The 21,501-nt window shown below is 40.6% G+C and overlaps 2 protein-coding genes across 2 annotated transcripts in view; one reads left to right on the top strand and one right to left on the bottom strand.

Annotated features, from left to right (window-relative positions):
- tmem37 (transmembrane protein 37) overlaps positions 1-1,762 on the top strand; it is a 46,109-nt gene extending 44,347 nt beyond the window's left edge. The window contains exon 2 of the mRNA XM_087989186.1: positions 412-1,762. Coding sequence (XP_087845312.1) covers positions 412-981 — 570 coding nt within the window. The 3' untranslated portion in view covers positions 982-1,762. The remainder of the gene's footprint in view (positions 1-411) is intronic.
- A 4,399-nt stretch (positions 1,763-6,161) lies between these two features.
- LOC122551681 (secretin receptor) overlaps positions 6,162-21,501 on the bottom strand; it is a 62,538-nt gene continuing 47,198 nt past the window's right edge. Inside the window, exons 11-13 of the mRNA XM_043693991.2 lie at positions 7,141-7,279; positions 6,830-6,871; positions 6,162-6,721 (exon numbers count right to left, since the gene is read on the bottom strand). Coding sequence (XP_043549926.2) covers positions 6,554-6,721; positions 6,830-6,871; positions 7,141-7,279 — 349 coding nt within the window. The 3' untranslated portion in view covers positions 6,162-6,553. The remainder of the gene's footprint in view (positions 6,722-6,829; positions 6,872-7,140; positions 7,280-21,501) is intronic.

Genomic DNA, 21,501 nt, shown 5'->3' with positions numbered 1-21,501 from the left:
AGCACTATAATATCAAATCATTTTCCGGAACACTATTTTAGTTTAAAATGGGAAAGAGAAATTGCATACAGTAAAATGCTCACAATGAAATGGACAGTCCCAACCCTTTCAAGCTTTTAAAATTCAAATGTTTAAAATTTGTTTGTACTGTCATCTGGTGGTCTGCTATCATGATGCTATCTGAACCATTTAATTTGGCTTGTAGCCATAAAGGCCTATTTTACAATCCTTTAGGGAACACTTGCAGAAATCGGATTTTGTGATTTTGTAGCAATTAAAATGTTTAGGGATGCACTACCTCTGTGAGGCTTGATAGAATAAAGTCTTATCTAAGTTCAAAAATATAAAATTCATTGAACATTAGTTCTGAAGTAATGTCTCTCTCCTAATAATATGTACATTTCATTCTAGGTACAAGAAGAGCTCCAAGGCTGGAAGGCTGGAAAATCAGCACTGAACACAGTCTTAAAGATTCTGATAATTCTCTGCACAACCATTGCAGTTATTCTGTCATCCATCTCTGTGTGCTCAGGTTTTTGGCTGTTTGCAGACAGGAAGCTATTTGGACTCTGGCATTTCTGCACTGTAGAGTATGACAGCGAGCCTCAATGTACAACAGATTTAAGTGTTGCTGAGGTTAATGGGTTATATACAGCTCTTGTTTTCACAAGAATCGTCATCACATGTGCTGTGGTGCTGGCAATTTTTGGCTTGGACATGCTGATCACCTCTCAAATTTGTCAAGATACTTATTCCAGGCGCAAGTGGGCATATGCTTCAGGGTTGATTCTCCTGGCTTTCTTCATGACATCTGTTGGCATGCTGGTCTTTGCCATTCAGTTGTGGACTTTTATTACATTCACAGGCATCAGTTTAGCTTATTGGTGTGCGTTCATCGCATCATTTCTTTTCTTCATCAATGGTATTAGTGGTCTTCACATGTACAGCATTACAAACTCAGAGATTTCAGCAGACATATGAATAATTTTGTTTGCTCGATACATTTTCTTATGAGTTCCTCACTTATATGAAATAGTTTGGTCTCTGAGTCTGTATATGTGAAGTGTGTGTGTTCCAGGTTTCTCACTTTTGAGCATTGCTATTACTATTTTCACAAACTCAATAGAACTGCACTGGCTCTGTAATTTGTATTGCAATGTGCTGTTTTATGTTCCTATTTTTAAATAGGATTTTTAAAAAAATCAACAATATTCAAGCAGAAATCAGAAAACAAATCACAGTACCAAAATATATGCGATAATTTGTGATTTGGAGAATAACCCCAGCTTGTGTTTATAGTTTCATTATTTCTAAGAATATTGCATTTATGTTAAAAGTAACCACTTTACTAACAGTACTTGAAGTGAGATCAACTATGTTAATGAAAGGATAAGCAGGTGCAACTGGTGAGAGGTAGATAGGTAAGAATATTATTGTCTTAATATTTAACAACATTTAAAAGCTTTGAAAATTTTGATCATTTATTTTAAAAGAAATTAAAAATTGTATCATTTATGAGATTTGAAGATCGCAATACTTTATGAATTAAGTGACACTTTTGCTTACTAAACTCTGTATTTTATCTTCTTGAAATATGGATTTGAGTCCAATTCAGATTTCTGGATACTGTCTCCTGTGCTTTTATGGGAAATGTTCTGAGTAAAATGAATGTGGAAAGTCTTAAACCAATTATATTGGGAATAGGTTTAGATCATAAAGCTGTCTACTGGTTGGCATTAAATTGGCTGACTCGCTGAGATGTTCTGAGCATGACTGGTGTGAGAATTAGGATAATGAATATTGAAATAATGCAAGTGCTCTTCTGGGATTGTGTTGAGGTGTATTTTTTTGGAATTAATCAGAGAAAACATTGTTCTGCAGCTCACTCAAATTTCCTGACATATGATGCCTGATATAGATACTGAACATGGTAATTTTATTGAACTATGGTGTCAGTGGGGAACTTCTCTTGGCAGGCAACAGTGAAAATTCAGATACAGTTGGAAAATTAAGGTGGGCAGCTAATGTCTGAATTTTTCACATGTTCTGCCACAAAAAGAGCAGTACAAGCTAATAAAATTACTCCACTGATGCCTAATATGATCAAAACCAAATGGTTACAGTAATTCAAAAAATAAATGTTGCCCAAAATCCATTTGGATAGGTGACAAATACTGTCTTTTCCAGAGACTACCCACATCCTATGAAACAATAAAAAACATTCAGGAACAATGTTCTTCAAACATTGAGTTAGTGAACACTGCTGCTGTTGAGTTTGAGTGGTTGTGGATATGGTGCCAATCAAGTGGGCTGCTTTGATCTGGATGGTGTTAGCTTTCTAAGTGTTGTTAGAGCTGCACTCAGCTCGCTAAGTGGAGGGTACTCCATTCATTCCTGACATTATAATGGTGGATGGCATCAGGAGGTGAATCACTCATTGCAGGATTCCTAGCCTCTGACCTGCTCTTTTAGCCACAGTATTTATATGGCTAGACCAGTTCAGTTTATGATCAATGGTGACCACCAGCATGTTGATAGCAGGAGAATCGATGATGCCATTGAATGTCAAGAGGCAAGAGTTGGATTATCCCTTGTTGAAGAGATGGCCATTGTCTGGAACTTGATGGGAATGAATGTTACTTGCCATTTGGATATTGTCCAGCTCTTGCTACCTTTGAATGTGGGCAGCTTCAATATATGTGGAATCACAAATTGAGTTGAACATCGTGCAATCATAAGTGAACATCCCGACTTCTAACCTTATGGTGGAGAGAAGATCAGTATACTTTATGATTTATAGAATGCACATTTCACAGGCAGTCTAACAATAAACTAAGCCACTATTGTTACACATAAAGCAGAATGACACCATCTTCCCCATCCTCTCCTAGAAATTAAAACAAAAGATGCTGGAGAAATTCAGATGGTCTGGCAGCATCTGTAAGAGAGAAACATCTAACATTTGAGCCTAATTACTTCCCCTTGAAACAGTTCTAAAGTTCCAAAGAAGAGCCATGAAACATTTAACAGTGTTTTTCTCTCTCCATAGACACTGCTAAACCTGCCGAGTTTTCCAGCACCTTCTGTCTTATGAGATCTTCAGCATCCTGGGGAGTTTTGGTTTGATAACATGTATTGAGAGACTAGTGCATGGAGAATGGAGAGCAAAAGCTTTTATAAACATTACAATTGGCAACAAGTACTCCAAAAAAAGACTACAAGTTATAAGTTGTATTTACTAGTTTATGTAATAACTAAGAAGTAAACAACTCACATGGATAAGCCAGCACAAGAAGTTTCAGTTTTGCACATGAAAAATGGTTAACAGTAACAAATGGTCACATTCAAGAATTTATAATAATATTGTATTTAACAAATAAATGCTGATGAAGGAGCAGCGCTCTGAAAGCTTGTGATTTCAAATAAACCTGTTGGAGTATAGCCTGTTGCCGTGTGACTTCTGACCCACAGGAAGGGTGATAGCGATGAACTAGGAAATTATATACCAGTGAGTCTCATATCAGTGGTCGGGAAAATATTGGAGAAAATTCTGAAGAAGCGACTTAATATCCATTTGGAAAGGGATGGGTTAATTAGGGATAATCAGTATGGCTTTGGCAGAGGGAAGTCATGCCGAACAACTTTGTTAGAATTTTTTTGGAAATGTGATCAAGTACCTAGATGAGGGAAGTTCTGTTTATGTAGTTTATATGGATTCTAGCAAAGCTTTTGACAAGGTCCCACATGGGAGACTGATTGATTGAGATGGTTAAAGCATGTGGAATTGAGGGAAACTTGGTGAGATGGATCAGAAACTGGCTTAGTAATAAGACACAAAGGGTAGTGGTAGGAAGCTGTTTGAGTGATTGGATGTCGCTGTCCAGCAGTGTGCCACAAGGATCAGTACTGGGGCCCTTATTGTTTCTAACATACTTAAATAATACAGATGAAAACATAAGAGGAACATTCAGCAAATTTGCAGATGACACCAAGATTAGCAGAATAGTTAATAGCAAAGCAGATTACAGGAAGATATAGGTTACAAGAAGGTATAGATGGGATGGTCAGATGGGCAGACCAGTGCAGATGGTATTTAACTTTGATAAGTATGAAGTAATGCACTTTGGAAGACGAAACAAGATGACGGAGTATTTAATGAATTGCAGGATACTGGGTAGCTTGGAGGAATAGAGGAATCTTGGGGTAATTATTCACAGAGCATGTAAATAGGATCGTTAAGAAGAAATATGGGACACTTATACATTCATCAATCACAGTATAGACTAAGAGCAAGAGAAGGTAATGTTGGAGTTCTAGGAGAGGATTGGTCAGACCACAACAGGAGTACTGTGTGCTGTTCTGATCACCTCACTACAGGAAGGATGTGAGAGCATTGGAGGGGGTACAGAGGAGGTTTACCAGGATGTTGCCTAAGATGGAGAAATTGAGGTGAAAGGAGAGACTAGATTGGCCTGGATTGTTTTCTTTAGAGCAGGGAAGACTGAAGTGGGACAGGTTTTAGGTGTTTAAGTTTATGAGGGGGTATGGACAGGGTGAATAGAAATTAGCTGTTCCCTTTGGTTGAAGGGTCAGTCATGAGGGGGCATAGTTTTAGAGTAAGGGTCAGGAGATTCAGAGGGAATTTGGAGGGAAAAACATTTTCATTGAGTGGGTTGTGGGAATCTGGGATGCACTGCCCGGGAAGGTATTGAAGTCTGAAAACCTTACAACCTTTAAAAAAAATTTGGATGAGTACTTCAAATATCATAACAGTCAAGGATATGGGACAAGTGCAGGAAATTGGTATTAGCACACTTATAGTAGTTATTGTATTGATACAGACTGAACAGGCCGAAGAGACTTTTCTGTGATGTATGAATCTGAGTGTGGCACATATCCTGGTGTCATGGAGAAGGTCATTGACCTTCTTGTGGCACGGCTAGCCAACCTGCACACCATGGATACGGCACTGACCTGAGTGGCAAACACAGATCAGCATGCTAGTGTGGTCTGCCAGTCCTCTGGGAAAAGGCTACCCCTTCTCTGCACCACCTTTTCAATACAGTGTCCAAGTCCATGTTAGAAAATCACAGCACCATCACCCCCTTCTCCACCATGTTCAGAACCTGTTCATTGTTGGGTAGGGCAGCTTCAGAATCCCAGTGCACATCTGGGTTCAAGCAGCTTTTCAAAATAAGTCAAATAAATTCCAAAAAACTCAACGCATCTGACACTTAATCAAAAAATGTTGAATTTAGCCCATAATAATTCATCACCAGTTATAATTAACTGATTTATACAACATATTGATGTAATTGTGTTGACTAACATTATACATCATCGGAACATAAGAACAGGCCATTCAGCTGATGTCATCAAGTTGCAAGATGTGTGTATTAAAACTGCCCATTACCCATGTGAAACCCTAAAGCATCAGAAAAGAAATGCAGAGGCTTTGAGTTACAGGGTCAAATGATACGTGGTAGTCCCCACAAGGCTCCCTTGGATCCCAACTCCAATTGGTTCAAGCAAACTAAATAAGTTGAAGAGATACAATAACCAAAACAATATATATTGCTAATGAAATAATTTATCTTATCTTGACTATAGTATAACTGTAGTGAAATGAATTCGAATTTGCTCTTCTTTGATATTATTACTGTTAATACTAAATTAGCTTCACTAATCTCACGAAAATAATATTTGAAACTGAAACGCTTCTGTAAACTTAATTCTTCATCCTTACTAAGGAAACTCAATTTGGCAGCCTGTTAATAAGCATTAGCCTCTGTCTGCATAGAGGTTAGTAATTATGTTTCATGTAATAGAATTACAAAGCTGCAACTCTAATGCATTATACCTCAGAGTGTTCCAACTCTCAGATTTTCAGTGTCTTAATCATGCTGAAGGGCAAGATGATTTGGTTTCCTTACAGTAACAATTTTACAGGGTCTACATCTTTGCAATGCTTGTTGATAGATTATTTTGAGCTGAAAGGCTTTGCTATCCATCTTAGCTGATTGTGGAACTGTTACAATATGATAAAACAATGAGATTAACACTCAGACACTATTAGCATTTGGTTATTTGTAAGAATTTCTTTTTCCCATGCATGCAACAATGTAACTTAGATACTTCAAGAATTATTTGGGACACTGATTTGCAATCACAATACACAAAAAAGCTACTCAAGAATTATCTTGCTTACTCAAAGCCGATTCATGTAATAAGTTGAAATAAACTTTCTTAAATATCAAAGTACTTGTAACAGAATTACACATAAACTTCAAACATACATAATACCAGTAATCTGGATCAATGTATTGTTCCTTGGTAAGAGCACATTGCAAACAACAGCTTAGTGGAGAAGACAATACGAAAACAATTTGTACTTCTCAGTGGAATTGACAGGTCAATAACCTCTGGACCATCCATAGCAGCAGAATCTCTGTAAAATTGTTCACAGAAATACATTTTTCTTTTACATTTTCTTTTGGAAAAGCAATTAAAGTACAATGTTTCATGCGATCCTTTAGAGAACAGCTGAACCTTCTTAAGCAAATTCCCTTTTATCCAAGGTACTGCACCTCGTCAGTAGCGATACTTGGATTGCACCAGTTACCCCACTGGTAATTATGGAACTTTTTTGATTGCGTAGGTTAACAGCAAAATATTTCTTTAACCTCCATCGTCTCCATTTTCTCTTGATTTCAGCTCGAACCTATCATGTTTTATTGATAGCAAAGTAAAACAATGTTATTACTGTGAAGGAAAAGCTCTTTTGATGATGTGTGACACATAAAACAGAACTAATCAGTAAAATACTTACTTCCCCATTAAGGAAACAGTAGAGTAATGCAACAGCAAATCCCTGTAAGTTTAAAAAAAAAACACCTCATTAATGGTGGAAAGAACACATTTACATTGATATAATATTACTCTCAGAAAAATAATTTGACGTCACAATGCTACTGAACATACATAGAGTAAGGCTTCTTGTAAACCAATGGCAGAAAATCTCAATTGCTCTTAATGAATATTGGAAACCCCTAAACATGTGATACATCATTATTCACATCAAGTTCCTATAAAACTACAATCTTGTTAGTGATAATATGGCTGACTGATAATTTTAAATACCTGCAATGATGCAAGACCAAGTTCAAAGCCTACACGCAAGTACACTGCAAGGTAGTTTTCAATATCCGGAAGAAATGCAAAAACAGTATGATGGATTCCAAACAATGGGATTAAGAAGAGAGTGGATTTTGCAAGCCTCCTAGAAATAACAAAATACAACATACAGAACTCGTTAAAATACATTTGGTCCTTATATTGTCACTCCCAGGTGTGAAACTGGACAAAATTAACCACCTCAGTCCCCAACCTACATCTTTCCCACCCTTCACACTCTTGGATGTTGTCTACCAATAATAGTTGGACCTCATGTTCTGTTAGCCCGTGGCCTGAAACAAACAATAAAGGGACAGCTAGCCAGGCAGCATCAGGAGGAGGAAAAATCAATGTTTCAGATGTAACCTTTCTTCAGGACTGGGGTGGGGATAAGAGCAGCTGCTGATAAAAGTGGAGTCAGGGAGGAATTTGTTTGGGGAGAGAGATGGGGTGGTGAGGGAGTGATTGGTGAACACAGGTGAGAGTACAGCCTGGTTGGTGGATAGGAAAAATGAATCCGGTTGGTTGCTGGAAGGAAGGGTCAGTCAGAAGAATGGAAGATAGGAGAAGAGGCTGGAAAGGGAGTTGGGGGGATGGGTGGGAAGGTTATTTGAAATTGGAGAACTCAATGTCTTTCGGGCTGTTAGCTGCTCAGGCGGAAGATGAGGTCTGATTCACTGTGGCAATGGAGGAGGCAAAGAATGGTCATGTCAGAGAGAGAATGAGAAGGGGAATTGAAATGGGCTGTGACCAGGAGGTCAGGTCAGTCCATGCAAACCTGGCTGAAATGCTTGGTGAAACATACCCTTAGTTTTACATTTGGTCTCAGCAATGTAGAGAAGACCACATTGGGAACACCGGTAAGCTAAGTTGGAGGAGAGGCAAGTGAACCTCTGTCTCACCTGCAAGGACATTTTGGGGCCCTGGATGGAGGTATGTGGGGTGGTGTGCCTGCAGGTTTTGCTTAGCAAAGTGTCACTGTTAAAACTGCATATTAATCAGGTTCCTAGGATGTACCAAACACCCAGATGGAAATTTAATGGCCAGCTGAGTAAAGTGCCCAACATGGGCTTGCCTTTTAGTATTATTTTGTTAAAAAAAAAGTGAGGTGATCCTAAGAATATAGAAACATTAGTATTATGGTTGAAGCGGATGGTACCAGGGGTTCGGGGGAGAAGGTTTGGTGGGGAGAGAGGCATGAACCAAGAATTGGAGAAGGGACTGCTCCTTGCGGAAGGCAGACAGAGGTGGGAAGGGGAAGATAGTCTTGGTGGTGGGCAAATTGGAGGAACAAGTAGTCATCTTCTGTCTAGGCAGCCTACAGACCAGAGGACTCAACATTGAGTTCCCCAATTTGTAATAACCTCCCTTCCCATCCCCTGACTCCCTTTCCAGCCCCTCCCCCTCCCTTCCATTTCTCTGACCTTTCATTCCAGCTATCAACCAGATTCATTAGTTCCATTGATCAACCAGGCTGTACCTTCACCTCACCATTCTGCCCCTTTCCCCATCCAAAATCCTCCCCCACCTGCCGCTTTACCTGCACTCCCCTTATACCCACCCCCAGTCGTGAAGAAAGGTTAGACCGAAAACACTGACTTCTCCACCTCCTGATGCTGTGTTCTTCCAGCCTCCTGCTTCTCTACTTTAGATTTCAGCGTCTATAGTTTTTTTTGTCTCTAATAAAGACACAGCTAGCAGGAATTGGACAGACCAGTGCCATGTGCCCTGGAGGCTGTCCATCAACACCAAAGTATGTCCCAGACGACTACAGCAGGAATGTGAGATGTGAGAAGACCAGGACATTAAAAATTCAAAATATCATTATGGAGTTCAGGGTACACTCGAATTTTTCCTGGCCATTATACAAATGTTTCTATATGCTCAGGGTCACCTCACCTTTTTTACAAAATATAATACTAAAAGGTAAGCCCATATTGGGCATTTTACTCAGCTGGCCATTAAATTGTCACCTGAGTGTTTGGTACATCGAGGAACCTGATTAATATACAACAGCGACACTTTATTAAGCCAGGTGCAAACCTTGACAACCTGTAAATGCGGTATGGTGGCTCAATGGTTAGCATTGCTGCCTCACAGCATGAGGGTTCCAGGTTAGATTCCAGCCTCGGGCAATTGTGTGGAGTTTGCACGTTCTCCCTGTGTCTGTGTGGGTTTCCTCCTGGTGCTCTGGTTTCCTCCCACAGTCCAAAGACGTGCAGGTCAGGTGAATTGGCCATGTTAAATTGCCCATAGTCAGAAGGAAATGGGTCTGGGTGGGTTACTCTTCGGAGGGTTGGTGTGGATTGGTTGGGCCGAAGGGCCTGTTTCCACACTGTAGGGAATCTAATCTAATTTAGCAAGGAGCTAAACAGGTGAGTGCTGTTAAATTATTAAGTGAAGCGATAGATATAAATGGGGACCAGGTAGGATAGATGTGATAAAGGAGGTGTGAGACTGAGTGTGAATAAACTCTATCCACAAAGAAAAGTGTCTTGGTTTCTTTTCTACTTGCATTGATCTAGCAGTAGAAAAGGTCCAGTTAAGATACTGGCAATCATGGAACCGTACAATCCAGAAGAGACCTCTCGGCCCAGAAAATCTATACCACCAAAGCCACGCTAACTCTATACTAGTTCCACTTGCGTGCACTAGGTGCATAATCTTGACCAGTATGATATTTCAAGTCCTCATCCAAGTACTTTTTAAAGATTGTGAGGTTACCCACCTCAACTAACCACCCAGGCAGAATATTCCAGACCACCACCACCCTCTAGATGAAAAGAAATCCTCAAATCTCCTTTAAACTTTCTACCTTTCACCTTAAAACTATGATCGCTTGTTATTGATCCTTTGACTAAGGAGAACAGCTGCTTTATATTCATCCTGTCCAGGCCCCTCATAAACCTTTACACCTCTATCAGGTATTCCCTCAACCTCTCTCCTCCAAAGAAAACAACCCAAGATTATCCAGACTCTCTTCATAGCCAGATTGCTCTATCTCAGGCAACATCTTGGTGAATCTCCTTTGCCAGTAAAAAATGAATGGAAATGGGGCAATAAATCATTGTATAGATATCTTAATTGCTGGATGGTAAGGTTAAAATTCTTTTATGTTTGTTCTAGAAATTAAGTCATATTTTTAGGTTTACCTTGTACGCTTAGACATGAATTCTGATTGGAGTTTTTAGAACTGTCTTTGATTGAAATGGTATTCATACCCATGCTTTTCCTTATGTAGTAGACTACAGTTTATAAATATGGGTTGATAATAATGCTACTTGGGAATGCTAAAGAGAATAGGTTACTTCTGCTTAGTGTGTCAAGAACTACAGATTCCACAATAAAATTTAATAGATATTGATTCTGTTTCACAGTGACAACAGCTGATGACTGAGAGGAACTTAAATTGAAGACTTTCTTTATACAAGGTGTAACTTTATTTTATACCACAGGATATTTCTACTCCAAGTTTTTTAATATTCCCTTATCTGAAACATAATTATGATAGTAGCTTGTTAATCTAGAGCTATATTTAACTTGATTATCACAAGAATCATAGAATAATGTTACTTTACAGTAAAGAAGGCAGACAGATAGTCAACCAGGTCTTTGTAGACTTAAAAATCTGATACACATTAGTCTCATTCCCCTGTTCTATCTGTCATTAGAATAAGTTAAAATAAATCAAGTATTTGTCCATTTTCCTTTTAAATTTAGGTTGATTTTCCTTCCATTTTTGTAGGACATTATATTTCCCAATGATCCCCTGCAGAAAACTTTCTAACTGCCCTCGACATTCCTGCAATGATCGCCTTAAATTTATACTCTTGCCTGTTCTTATAAACATACACATGTAGGATTAGCGCAATTGTTTAATCTTTAATGATTAAGATTTTTGTGTTCAAATTATACATTGTTTCTGCATTTATACTGCAGCTAGAAGCAAGGAAGGTTGCTTCACAATGCTTTAGAATTTAATATGTCAAGGTTCAATTTATCTCACTATGAAGTTTAGCTTCTGCTAAAAATGCAGGATGTGATTCATGTCAACATTTATTTTTGCTATATTCTGGAATGAAATGGCCAAGAAAGTATTGAAATAAAGAAATGGTCAATCAGATAATTAACCACTTCTTATGCTCTTGCCTGTTCTTATGAACATACACTTGTAGGAGGTGATGGTGTAGCAGTATTGTTGTTGGACCAGTAATCCAGAGACACAGCTCTGGGGATCTGGGTTCAAATCTCAGAGTTTGAACTTTAGAAAAGCTGGAATTGTGAAGTCTAATGGTCATCATGAAACTATTGTTGAATGTCATAAAAACCCATCTGGTCCATTAATCTCCTTTTTGGAAGAATAACTGCAGCCCTTAACCGGTCTTGCCTCCATGTGATTCCTGACCCACAGCAATGTAATTGACTCTCAACAGCCCTCTGAAATGGCCTTAACCACTAAAAAGTCTCAAAGAATTTAGATGAGCGTCCAGGCATTAACCTAGGCATTGGAAACAGCAGTGAACTCGGCACTGTTGACCCCAGAAAGTCCTCTTGACTAACATCTGGGGACAGTGACAGAAGTGACAGAGCCATTTCACCAGTCAACCAACAGCCCGACATAGTCATACTCATAGAATTTACAGACAATGCTCCAGACAATGCCTTGCCCTCCTATCTTCTGTCCTACTAGAAATACAGATTCAACGGAGTTGGTAGCAAAATTGTATGTAGTCATGGGGGGGTTCCCCTGAGAGTCCTCAACATTGACTCCAATCCCATGAAGTCTCAGGGAATCACGCCAACCCATAGGCAAGGAAACCTCCTGCTGATTACCACGTATTTCCCCCTCTCAACTGATGAATCAGTTCACTTCTATGTTGAACCCCACATGGAGGAAGCAGTGAGAATGGCGAGGATGAAGGATATATTCTCAGTGTGAGACCTCAATGCTTATTACTAAGAGTGGCTTGGCAGCACCACGATTGAACAAGCTGGTCAAGTCCTAAAAGATATAACTGCAAAACTGGGTCTGCATGAAGTAGTAAGGGAAATAATAATAGAAAAAAAACAGTTGACATTATTCTCAATCTGCCTGCTGCTGCTGCATCTGTCTGTGATGGTATCAGCAAGAGTAATTACAGCACAATCTATGTGGAGACAAAATATGAGGATACCCTCTAACATGCTAAATGGGATAGATTTCAAACAGGCCCAGCAACTCAAGACTGGACATTCATGAGGCACTGTGGGTTAGCATTAGCAGAATTGTACTCAACATAGGCTGCAACTTCATGGCCCCATATATTCCTCATGCTACTATCACCATCAAGTCAGGGATCAACCCTGGTTCAGTGCAGTACAGCAGGCCATGCAAGGAGTTGCATCAGGTATAGATAAAAATTAGGTGTCAACTTGGTGAAATAATAAAACAGGACAACTTTTGTGCCAAAAAGCATAAGCAACAAGTAATAAACATAGCTAAGTGATTCTGCACCAGCAGATTAAATCTAAGCTCTGAGTCCTGCACATTCACTCATAAGTGGTGGTGGACTATTAAACAACTCACTGGAAGAGGAGGTTTCACAAATATCTCCATCGTCAATAATTGGGAAGTCCAGTACATTAGCGCAAAAGATAATGCTGTATCTGTTACTATCTTGATTTGATTTCATTTGACTTATTATTGTCACGTATCTAGGCACAGTGAAAAGTTTTGTTTTGTGTGCAGATCATACGATACAAAGTGTATTAAGGGTAATAGAACAGAGTAAAGAATACAATGTTACAGCTACAGAGAAGGTGCACAAAGAACAAGATCAACATTAAAGTTAAAATTTGACATGTCCATTCAGAAGTCTTATAACAGTTGGGGAAGAAGCTGTTGGTACAGCAGTATAAGCTTTTGTATCTTCTGCCTAATGGAAGAGATTATAACTGGTGGTGGGGGGGGGGGGGAGATGTGTGTGTGCCTTTGATAATGTTGGCTGCCTTCCAAAAGCAGTGACAAGCATAGATGGAGACAACGGATGGAAGACTGGCTTCTGCGATGGTCTGGGCTGTGTTCAAAACTCACTGCAGTTTTTCATGGTCCTGGGCACAGCAGTTGCCATTTCAAGTCATGATGCATCCGGCTAGAATGCTTTTTATGGTGCATCTATCAAAAATGGTATGAGTCTTTATGGACATGCCAAATTTCATTAGTTTCCTGATTATGTGTTGCTGTGCTTTCTCGATTGTAGCATCAACGTGGGTGCACCAGGACAGATTGTTGGTGATCATCACTCCTAGGAACTTGACGTTCTCCACCTCAGCACCATTGATGCAGACAGGCACATGCCCTGCACCTTGCTTCCTGAAGTCAATGATTAGCTCTTTTGTTTGTTGACATTGAGGTAGAGATTGAGGCCTTGTTCATCATAGCTGGTGACTTCAAGCAGACCAACCTCAAGAGTGTGCAGCCAAAATACCATCAACATGTCTCCTGTCCCACCAGAGGTCCAAACATCCTTGACCATTGTTACACAACCATCAAAGATATCTACTGCTCCATACCCCATCTGCACTTCAGAAAATCGGAACAATGCTGTGTTCTTCCTCAGCTTATAAGTAGAAAATGAAGTGTGAGGACCTAATACAGAAAGTAGTACAGTGCTGGTCTGAGGCAGCAAAAAAGCTTCAATGGGACCGCTTGCAGTGGGTGGACTGGTCCATATTCAGGAACTTGGCAGTCAACCTAAATGAGTATGCCACTACCATTAACAACTTCATTAGCAAGAGTGTAGGAGACTGCATGCCACAGGAGCTAATCTGCATGTTCCCCAATCAGAAACAATGGATAAACTGGGAGAACCATTGCCTGCTGAAATCCAGGTGTGAGTCAGATGACCCTGACCTTAACAGAAAATGAAGACATAACCTCCATAAGGCCCATTAGCGATGCCGGCAATACTGGTCGAAGCTAGAGACTCAACTAATGACACAGATATCCATTGTTTGTGGCAAAGCTTAAATGGCATAATGGGTTACAAAGTGAAGCAGAAGAGAATAACAAGTAAAATTACATCCCTCGCTCATGAACTCAATGCATTTCATGCTCATTTTGAACAGAACATCAGTGAAATGGTGTCACCTGTCCCAAAAGCTGCGGTTGCACCTGTTCCCTCAGTCACCACTGCAGATGTCAGGTCAGTCTTTTTGAGAGTGAACCCACGGAACGCAACTGGCCCAGATGGTGTTTCTGGCCAAGCACTCATATCCTGCATAGAACAGCTGGAGGGAGTATTCACAGACATCTTTAACTCCTCCTTACTACGATCTGAAGTCTATGCCTGCTTCAAGAAGACCACTTTGAGGAGAAAGTGAGGTCTGCAGATGCTGGAGATCAGAGCTGAAAATGTGTTGCTGGAAAAGCGCAGCAGGTCAGGCAGCATCCAGGGAACAGGAGAATCGACGTTTCGGGCATAAGCCCTTCTTCAAGAAGACTACTGACATTCTAGTGCCAAAAAACTCTCATGCAGTGTGTCTTAATATCTACCGCCCAGTGGCTCTGACCTCTATAATCATGAAGTGTTTTGAGAAATTAATCATGGCTCACATCAACTTTAGGCAAAAGTGAGGACTGCAGATGCTGGAGATCAGAGTTTAGATTAGAGTGGTGCTGGAAAAGCACAGCAGGTCAGGTAGCATCCGAGGAGCAGGAACATTGATGTTTTGGGCGGGCAAAAGCCCTTCATCAGGAATGAAGGCAGGGAGCCTTCGGGGTGGAGAGATAAATGGGAGGGGTGTTGGGCTGGGGAGAAGGTAGCCAACAGATTACTTACAGTGTGGAAACAGGCCCTTCGGCCCAACAAGTCCACACCGACCCGCTGAAGCGCAACCCACCCAGACCCATTCTCCTACACCTAACACGACAGGCAATTTAGCATGGCCAATTCACCTAACCTGCACGTTTTTGGACTGTGGGAGGAAACCGGAACACCCAGAGGAAACCCACGCAGATACAGGGAAAATGTGCAAACTCCATACAGTCAGTCGCCTGAGGCGGGAATTGAACCCAGGTCTCTGGCGCTGTCAGGCAGCAGTGCTAACCACAGTGCCACTGTGCTGCCCACTATAGGTGGATGGAGGTGGAGATGAAGGTGATAAGTCAGAGAGGTGGGTGGAGCAGATAGGTGGGAGGGAAGATTGGCAGGTAGGACAGGACATGAGGATGGTGCTGAGCTGGAAGGTTGGAACTGGGGTAAGGTGGGGGGAGGGGAACTGAGGAAACTGGTGAAGTTCACATTGATGCCCTGGGGTTGAAGTGTTCCGAGGCAGAAGATGAGGCGTTCTTCCTCCAGGTGTCGGGTGGTGAGGGAGTGGCAGTGGAGGAGGCCCAAGACCTGCATGTCCTCGGCAGAGTGGGAGGGGATGTTGAAATGTGGGCCACGGAGCAGTGGGGTTGATTGGTGTGGGTGTCCCAGAGATGTTCTCTAAAGCATTCTGCGAGAAGGCGTCCTGTCTCCCCAGTGTAAACGAGACCACATCGGGAGCAACAGATACAATAAATATCTGTTGCACATCCACCAGTGTCATTTATTTTATCCAAACATAGGTCTCTGCTCCACCCTCTGCAACTGGATCCTCGACTTCCTGACCCACAGACCACAACCAGTGAGAATAGGCAACAACACCTCAACAATAAGATCCAGCATCAGCACCCCACAAAGCTGTGTACTCAGCCCCTTACTATTTTCCCTATCCACTCACAACTGTGTGGCCAAATTCCATGCCAACTCCATCTACAAGTTCGCTGATGACTCCACCATTGTAGGCCGGATCTCAGACAATGATGAAACAGAATACAGGAAAGAGACTGAATGCTTGGTGGCATGTTGTAATAATTTTAATGCTGAATCTTGACCTCCTCCAAAGCTCCTGTCATCACTTATCACAGGTGCCATACTTCAGCCAATTCAATTCACTCCACATGATATCAAGAAATGATTAGAGGCACCGGATACTGCATAGACTATGGGCTTTGATAATATTCTTGGAATAGTACTGAAAATCTGTACGTACTGCACTCCTAGCCAAGCTGTCCCAGTACAGGTATACTAAAGGCACTTAACCAACAAAGTGATTAATTGCCTAAGTATATACTGTATGCAAAACAAAGGGAAAAAATCCAGTCAATTACCACCAATCCATCCACTCTCAATGATGAATAAAATGATGGAAGGCTTCATCAACAGTGCTATCAAACAGCACTTGCTCAGCAATAACCTGCTCAGTAATGCTCAGTTTTGGTTCAATCATGGTCACTCAGCTCCTGACCTCAGTATGACTTTGGTTCGATCATGGACAAAAGAGTTGAACATGAGGTAAAAAGTAAAGGTGACTGCCTTTGACAACAAGGCAGCCTTTGATCAAGTCTGGTGTCAAAAGGATCCCTATCAAAAACAGAGTTAATGGTAATCAAGGAGAAAACGCTGCAATGGTTAGAGTCATACCAAGATCAAAGAAAGATGGAGAAAGTGAGGACTGCATATGCTGGAGACCAGAGTGAAAAAATGTGGTTCTGGTAAAGCACAGCCAGTAAGGCAGCATCCAAGGAGCAGGAAAGTTGACATTTCAAGCATAAGTTCTTCATCAAAAATGTCCGATGAAGGGCTTATGCTCAAAACGTTGATTCTCCTGCTCCTTGAATGCTGCCTGACTGGCTGTGCTTTTCCAGCATCACACTTTTTAACTCAAAGGCAGATGGAGGCTATTGGAGGTCATTCATCTCAGCTCCAGAGCATCTCTGCAGGAGTTCCTCAGGTTTGTATCTTACTACATCTTCAGCTGCTTTATCAAGGCTCTTACCTTCTTCATAAAGTCAGATGTGGGATGCTCGCTGACAACTGAACAATGTTCAGCACCATTCACGATTCCACAGACACGGAAGCATCACAAACCAAAATCCAACAAACCTAGACAATATCTAGGCTTGAGCTGATAAGTAGCAAGTTATATATATATTGGTGAGGTAATGGACTAGTGGTATTAGCACTACAGTATTAATCCAGAGACTCAGATAATGTTCTGGAGACTCAGGTTTGAATCCTGCCATGGCAGGTGGTGGAATTTAAAGCCAATAAAAATCTGAAATTATAAATCTAATGATGACCATAAATCCATGTTGATTGTTGGAAAAACTCACCTGGTTCACCAATGCCCTTCAGAAAAGGAATCTACATTCTTTATCGGGTCTGGCTTACACATCAACCACCAGATCTACAGCAATGTGGTTAATTCTTAACTGACTTTTGGGCAACTAGGGATGAGTAATGTTATGAAGTTTGAGGCATGTACTGTACCTTTAAGAGAGATATAGACTGCTGTTCTGAACTGAGAGTTTACAGGCACTTACGTATATGAGTAAATGGCAGTCTCAGAATGTACTGGAAAATTGAAAATATGTAACATTTGGCTATGAAATGCATACCTGAGTTTTGGTTGCTATTTTGACAACAGTCGGTTTTAACCAATCGGTTTAAATTATGCCCCAAGATACTAAAACCCAATCAAGTTTGAATTTATTGTTTTGTCAACATTGAACCAATGAGGATGATCTAATGAAGAGGAGAGGTATAAAATGCAGATATTTTGAAAAGAGAGCAACTGTGGTAGAGACAGAAATGCAAGGACAGCCAACACCTTGCTCTCCAAGAAATTAGGAAACACTCTCTATCAAAGGTACCTTTTAATGCGAAACATATTCACAGTAAAAAGAAAGAAGATGACCCAGGGAAATCCTCAGCCAGAAGAAGAAAGACACAGAAGACAGCAGTTGTGTGGTTTTGAAATTAAGCTGATGTAAGTTTAATAAGTGTCTTATTGGAATAGTATATTGTTAGAGAGTTGGAGACAGATATAAGTATTTAAGAGAAAGGGGGGGCTTAGAGTTGTGAATAGTTGTTTAATGTTCACTTTTAGCGTTAAGAAATAAAGTGATGTTATTTTCTGTAAATAGTGAAATTTGGAAGCTCTCTGTCACTCATATTTTACCAGAATACAAGGCAAGGTGAGCTTTTCTGGGTGTTTGGTTTAATTAACAGAGGGGTTCACTGCCGTGTCATAACAGTAATAAATGATGGCCTAACAAGTGATGCCATCCTGTGAATGAATTAAAAAAATGCACCACATAAGTTCTAGGCAATGGTTATCTCCAACTAGAGTGAATTTAACATTTCCCTTAATATTCAATGACATTATCATCACTGAATCCCATATTATCAATGTTCCAGGGGTTACCATTGGCCAGAAACTACAGACAAAACTTTCCCACCATCTACAAGGTACAAGTCAGGAGGATATAGACTATTCTCTATTTGCCTGGATGAGTGCAGCTCCAACAACAATCAGGAAGCTTGACACCATTCAGATCAAAACAGCCTGCTTGACTGGCTCCACATTTACAAACATACAGTCCCTCCCTAACTAACTCACACTGGCAGAATAGAGTACCATCTACAATATGCAATATACTTATATAGTTCTTCTGCCAGTTTTTTGTTACCCATTACAACTTCACCAGCCTCATTTTCCATGGATTCAATGCCCACTCTTGCCCACTCTTTTATATACCTGAAAAAAAAACACTCTTGCAATCCACTTTTATTTTACCAACTAGCTTACCCTCATTTTTCATCTTCTCCCCCTTTTCTGCTTTTTTTGTTACCCTCTGCAGGTTTTTAACAGCTTCCTAATCCTTTGGTTTCCTACTAATCTTTGACACACTGCATGCTTGCCCTTTTACTTTTATGCTGTCTCTGGCTTCCCTTGTCACTCATGGTTGCCTCGTCTTTCCCTTTAGTATGTTTCTTCTTCCATGGGATGCATTTCTGATGTGCCTCCTCATTACCCCCCAAATACTCCTCCCATTGCTGATCTACTATCTTCCTTGCTGGGCTCCCCTTCCAATCAGTGACCATGTTTTTCCAGCTACCATTACTCAATTGTAATTTTGTTACATCCAATTCCAGCTTCTTCTCAAACTGTAGGGTAAGTTCTATCATATTATTGTCACTGTCCCCTCGGGTTTTTTTTTACCTTAGCTCTCTAATCAAGTTTGTCTCATTACACATTTCCAAGTCTAGAATTACCTGTACCACAAGCTGCTCCAAACTAAAGTCTCATAAACTTTCCATATATTCCTTTTCTTGAGATCTGCTACCAGCCTGATTTTCCCAGTCCACCAGCTTATTTAAGTCCCTCATGTCTCTTCTATCTGTTGAATTGTTTCTTCCCCACATTCTGAATACTGCTAGGAGGCCTGAACTTACGGTTTTCCTGTGTTGTCACTTTCTTTTGTGGTGGGCCCTTAATCCTGGACTTCAATTTATCCTGTTAAAAACCTTACAACCTATGAACCAAAAATAAAACAAAAAGCACCTCCTCCACTCTGCACCAAATTCCCACGTGTTTAAAATGGAGAAACAAAAGCAAGATTTATTCCCATTCTTCCCATGGTGCCTCTAGCTTCCCTGAACAATAAACTGTGAAAGTGATCTCTCCTTCTGACAAGCAAAGTTGACTGATTTCACACTGTATGGAACTTACATTAATCTATACTATTATTTTTCTCTTCACATTTTTATAGAGGTTTGTACAGTCAGATTTTATGTTCCTGCAAGTTGACTGTCATTCTCTTGATCGAAACTGCTCCCAACCCTCAGGCTTGCTGTTTTTTCTGGCAATTTTATATCTGTCCTCTTTGCATCCATGACTATCCTTAATTTCATTTGTGAGCCATGGTTGAGCCACCTTTGCTGTTTAATTTTTGTGCAAAATGGAAATTGTAATTCACAAAAATGTTAATTAAATATTTGACATTGCCTAGCCACTGCCAACCCTTTTAGTAAGGTTCCCTAATCCATCTTTGACAATTTGCATCTTATTCCTTCATAGTTTCCCTTATTTAGATATAGGATGAAGAGTTTTGGATTTAACTACTCTCTCTCCATCTTCTATCATTATATGATAATTTGTCATTTTATTGTCACTCTTCCCCAACAGAGTGAAAAATAGGTAATGTCCTATTTTCTGTATTCTCTCACTGGACATCAAGTTAGTCATCCTGAGTATAACATCTTTACATCAATATGCTTGCCTTACCTTTGCCATTCTTCCTAAATTAAAGCACGGAAAACTGAGCACTATGATAGGAATTCTCCGTCACTAACAGTGAGTTGGCAGGCCAGGGCTGTAAGTTTGGCTGGAACTATGCTCGCTGCCTACCTTATTGGCTGTGTTTGCTAGCACTGCAACTGCAGGGTGCTAATGCACTCACAATGCATGTGATATGTCTACTAGCAATGCAGAGCAAGCTGTCTGCATCAAAAAATTTCTCTTGCATTTCAACCGAGATTTATCAGGGAACCTCCCTTCCATATCAGACTCACTGCATTGGACATTTGAAAAACATTGCCTCTTTTTGAAAAAAATCTCAGATTTATTAAGTGCAAAACTATTGATCCAGTGGAGGTCTCAAAAAGACCCCTTGCAATCTCACCTGTCACCTCACTAGATTAAAAGCAAAATACTGCTGATGCTGGAAACCAGAAACAAATACAGACAATGCTGGAGAAAATGAATACCAGGTCACATTATTGGCAAGAGAATTTCATTTCACAGAGACCATGGTGCAGGAAGGTATGAGTTACAGCAGCAAAGGTGATGGGGCCAGTGCTTTCTGGTCCTCAGCAGCCCCTTTCTCAATGTTGCGTTCAACTGAGTGCCTTTGAATGATGGAAAGCCCATTGGGAGACCAATAGCATTCCTTGCTGCTTTTGCTGTCATGCCCACTGCATGTTGGCAGGCTGCCTGGTATTGGGGTTAAAATACCAGTGGTGTGGAATAAGCCATTAAATGTCCACTTGGTAGCTTGATGGCACAATAGTTAGCACTGCAGCCTCACAGCGCCAGGGACTCAGGTTCAATCCAAGCCTAAGGTGACTGTCTGTATGGAGTTTGCACATTCTCTCTGTGTCTGCGGGGATTTCTTCTGGGTGCTTCCATTTCCTCCCACAGTCCAAAGATGTGCAGGTTAGGTGGATTGGCCACGCTAAATTTTCTGTAGTGTGCAGACTGGTTGGGTTAACTATGTCAAATGTGCATTTACACGGATAGGGTGGGATGCTCATTGGAGGGTCGGTGCAGATCGATGGACTGAATGGCCTCTATCTGCAGTGTAAGGATTCTATGTATGTTTAAATGTATGTTTAAGGGCCTCATTTGACAATGGATCTGTACATGTACCCATGGGCCCTCCTATCCTTGAGTTAATTCTGGCAGAGCAAGTCT

The sequence above is a fragment of the Chiloscyllium plagiosum genome, unplaced genomic scaffold (assembly GCF_037043375.1).
Source record: "Chiloscyllium plagiosum isolate Xiang-an unplaced genomic scaffold, Cpla_swu_hap1 HiC_scaffold_7, whole genome shotgun sequence".
In the NCBI taxonomy this organism is placed as follows: domain Eukaryota; kingdom Metazoa; phylum Chordata; class Chondrichthyes; order Orectolobiformes; family Hemiscylliidae; genus Chiloscyllium; species Chiloscyllium plagiosum.
The sequence above is the reverse complement of the archived record's forward strand: the minus strand, read 5'-3'. Positions and strand labels throughout refer to the sequence as shown.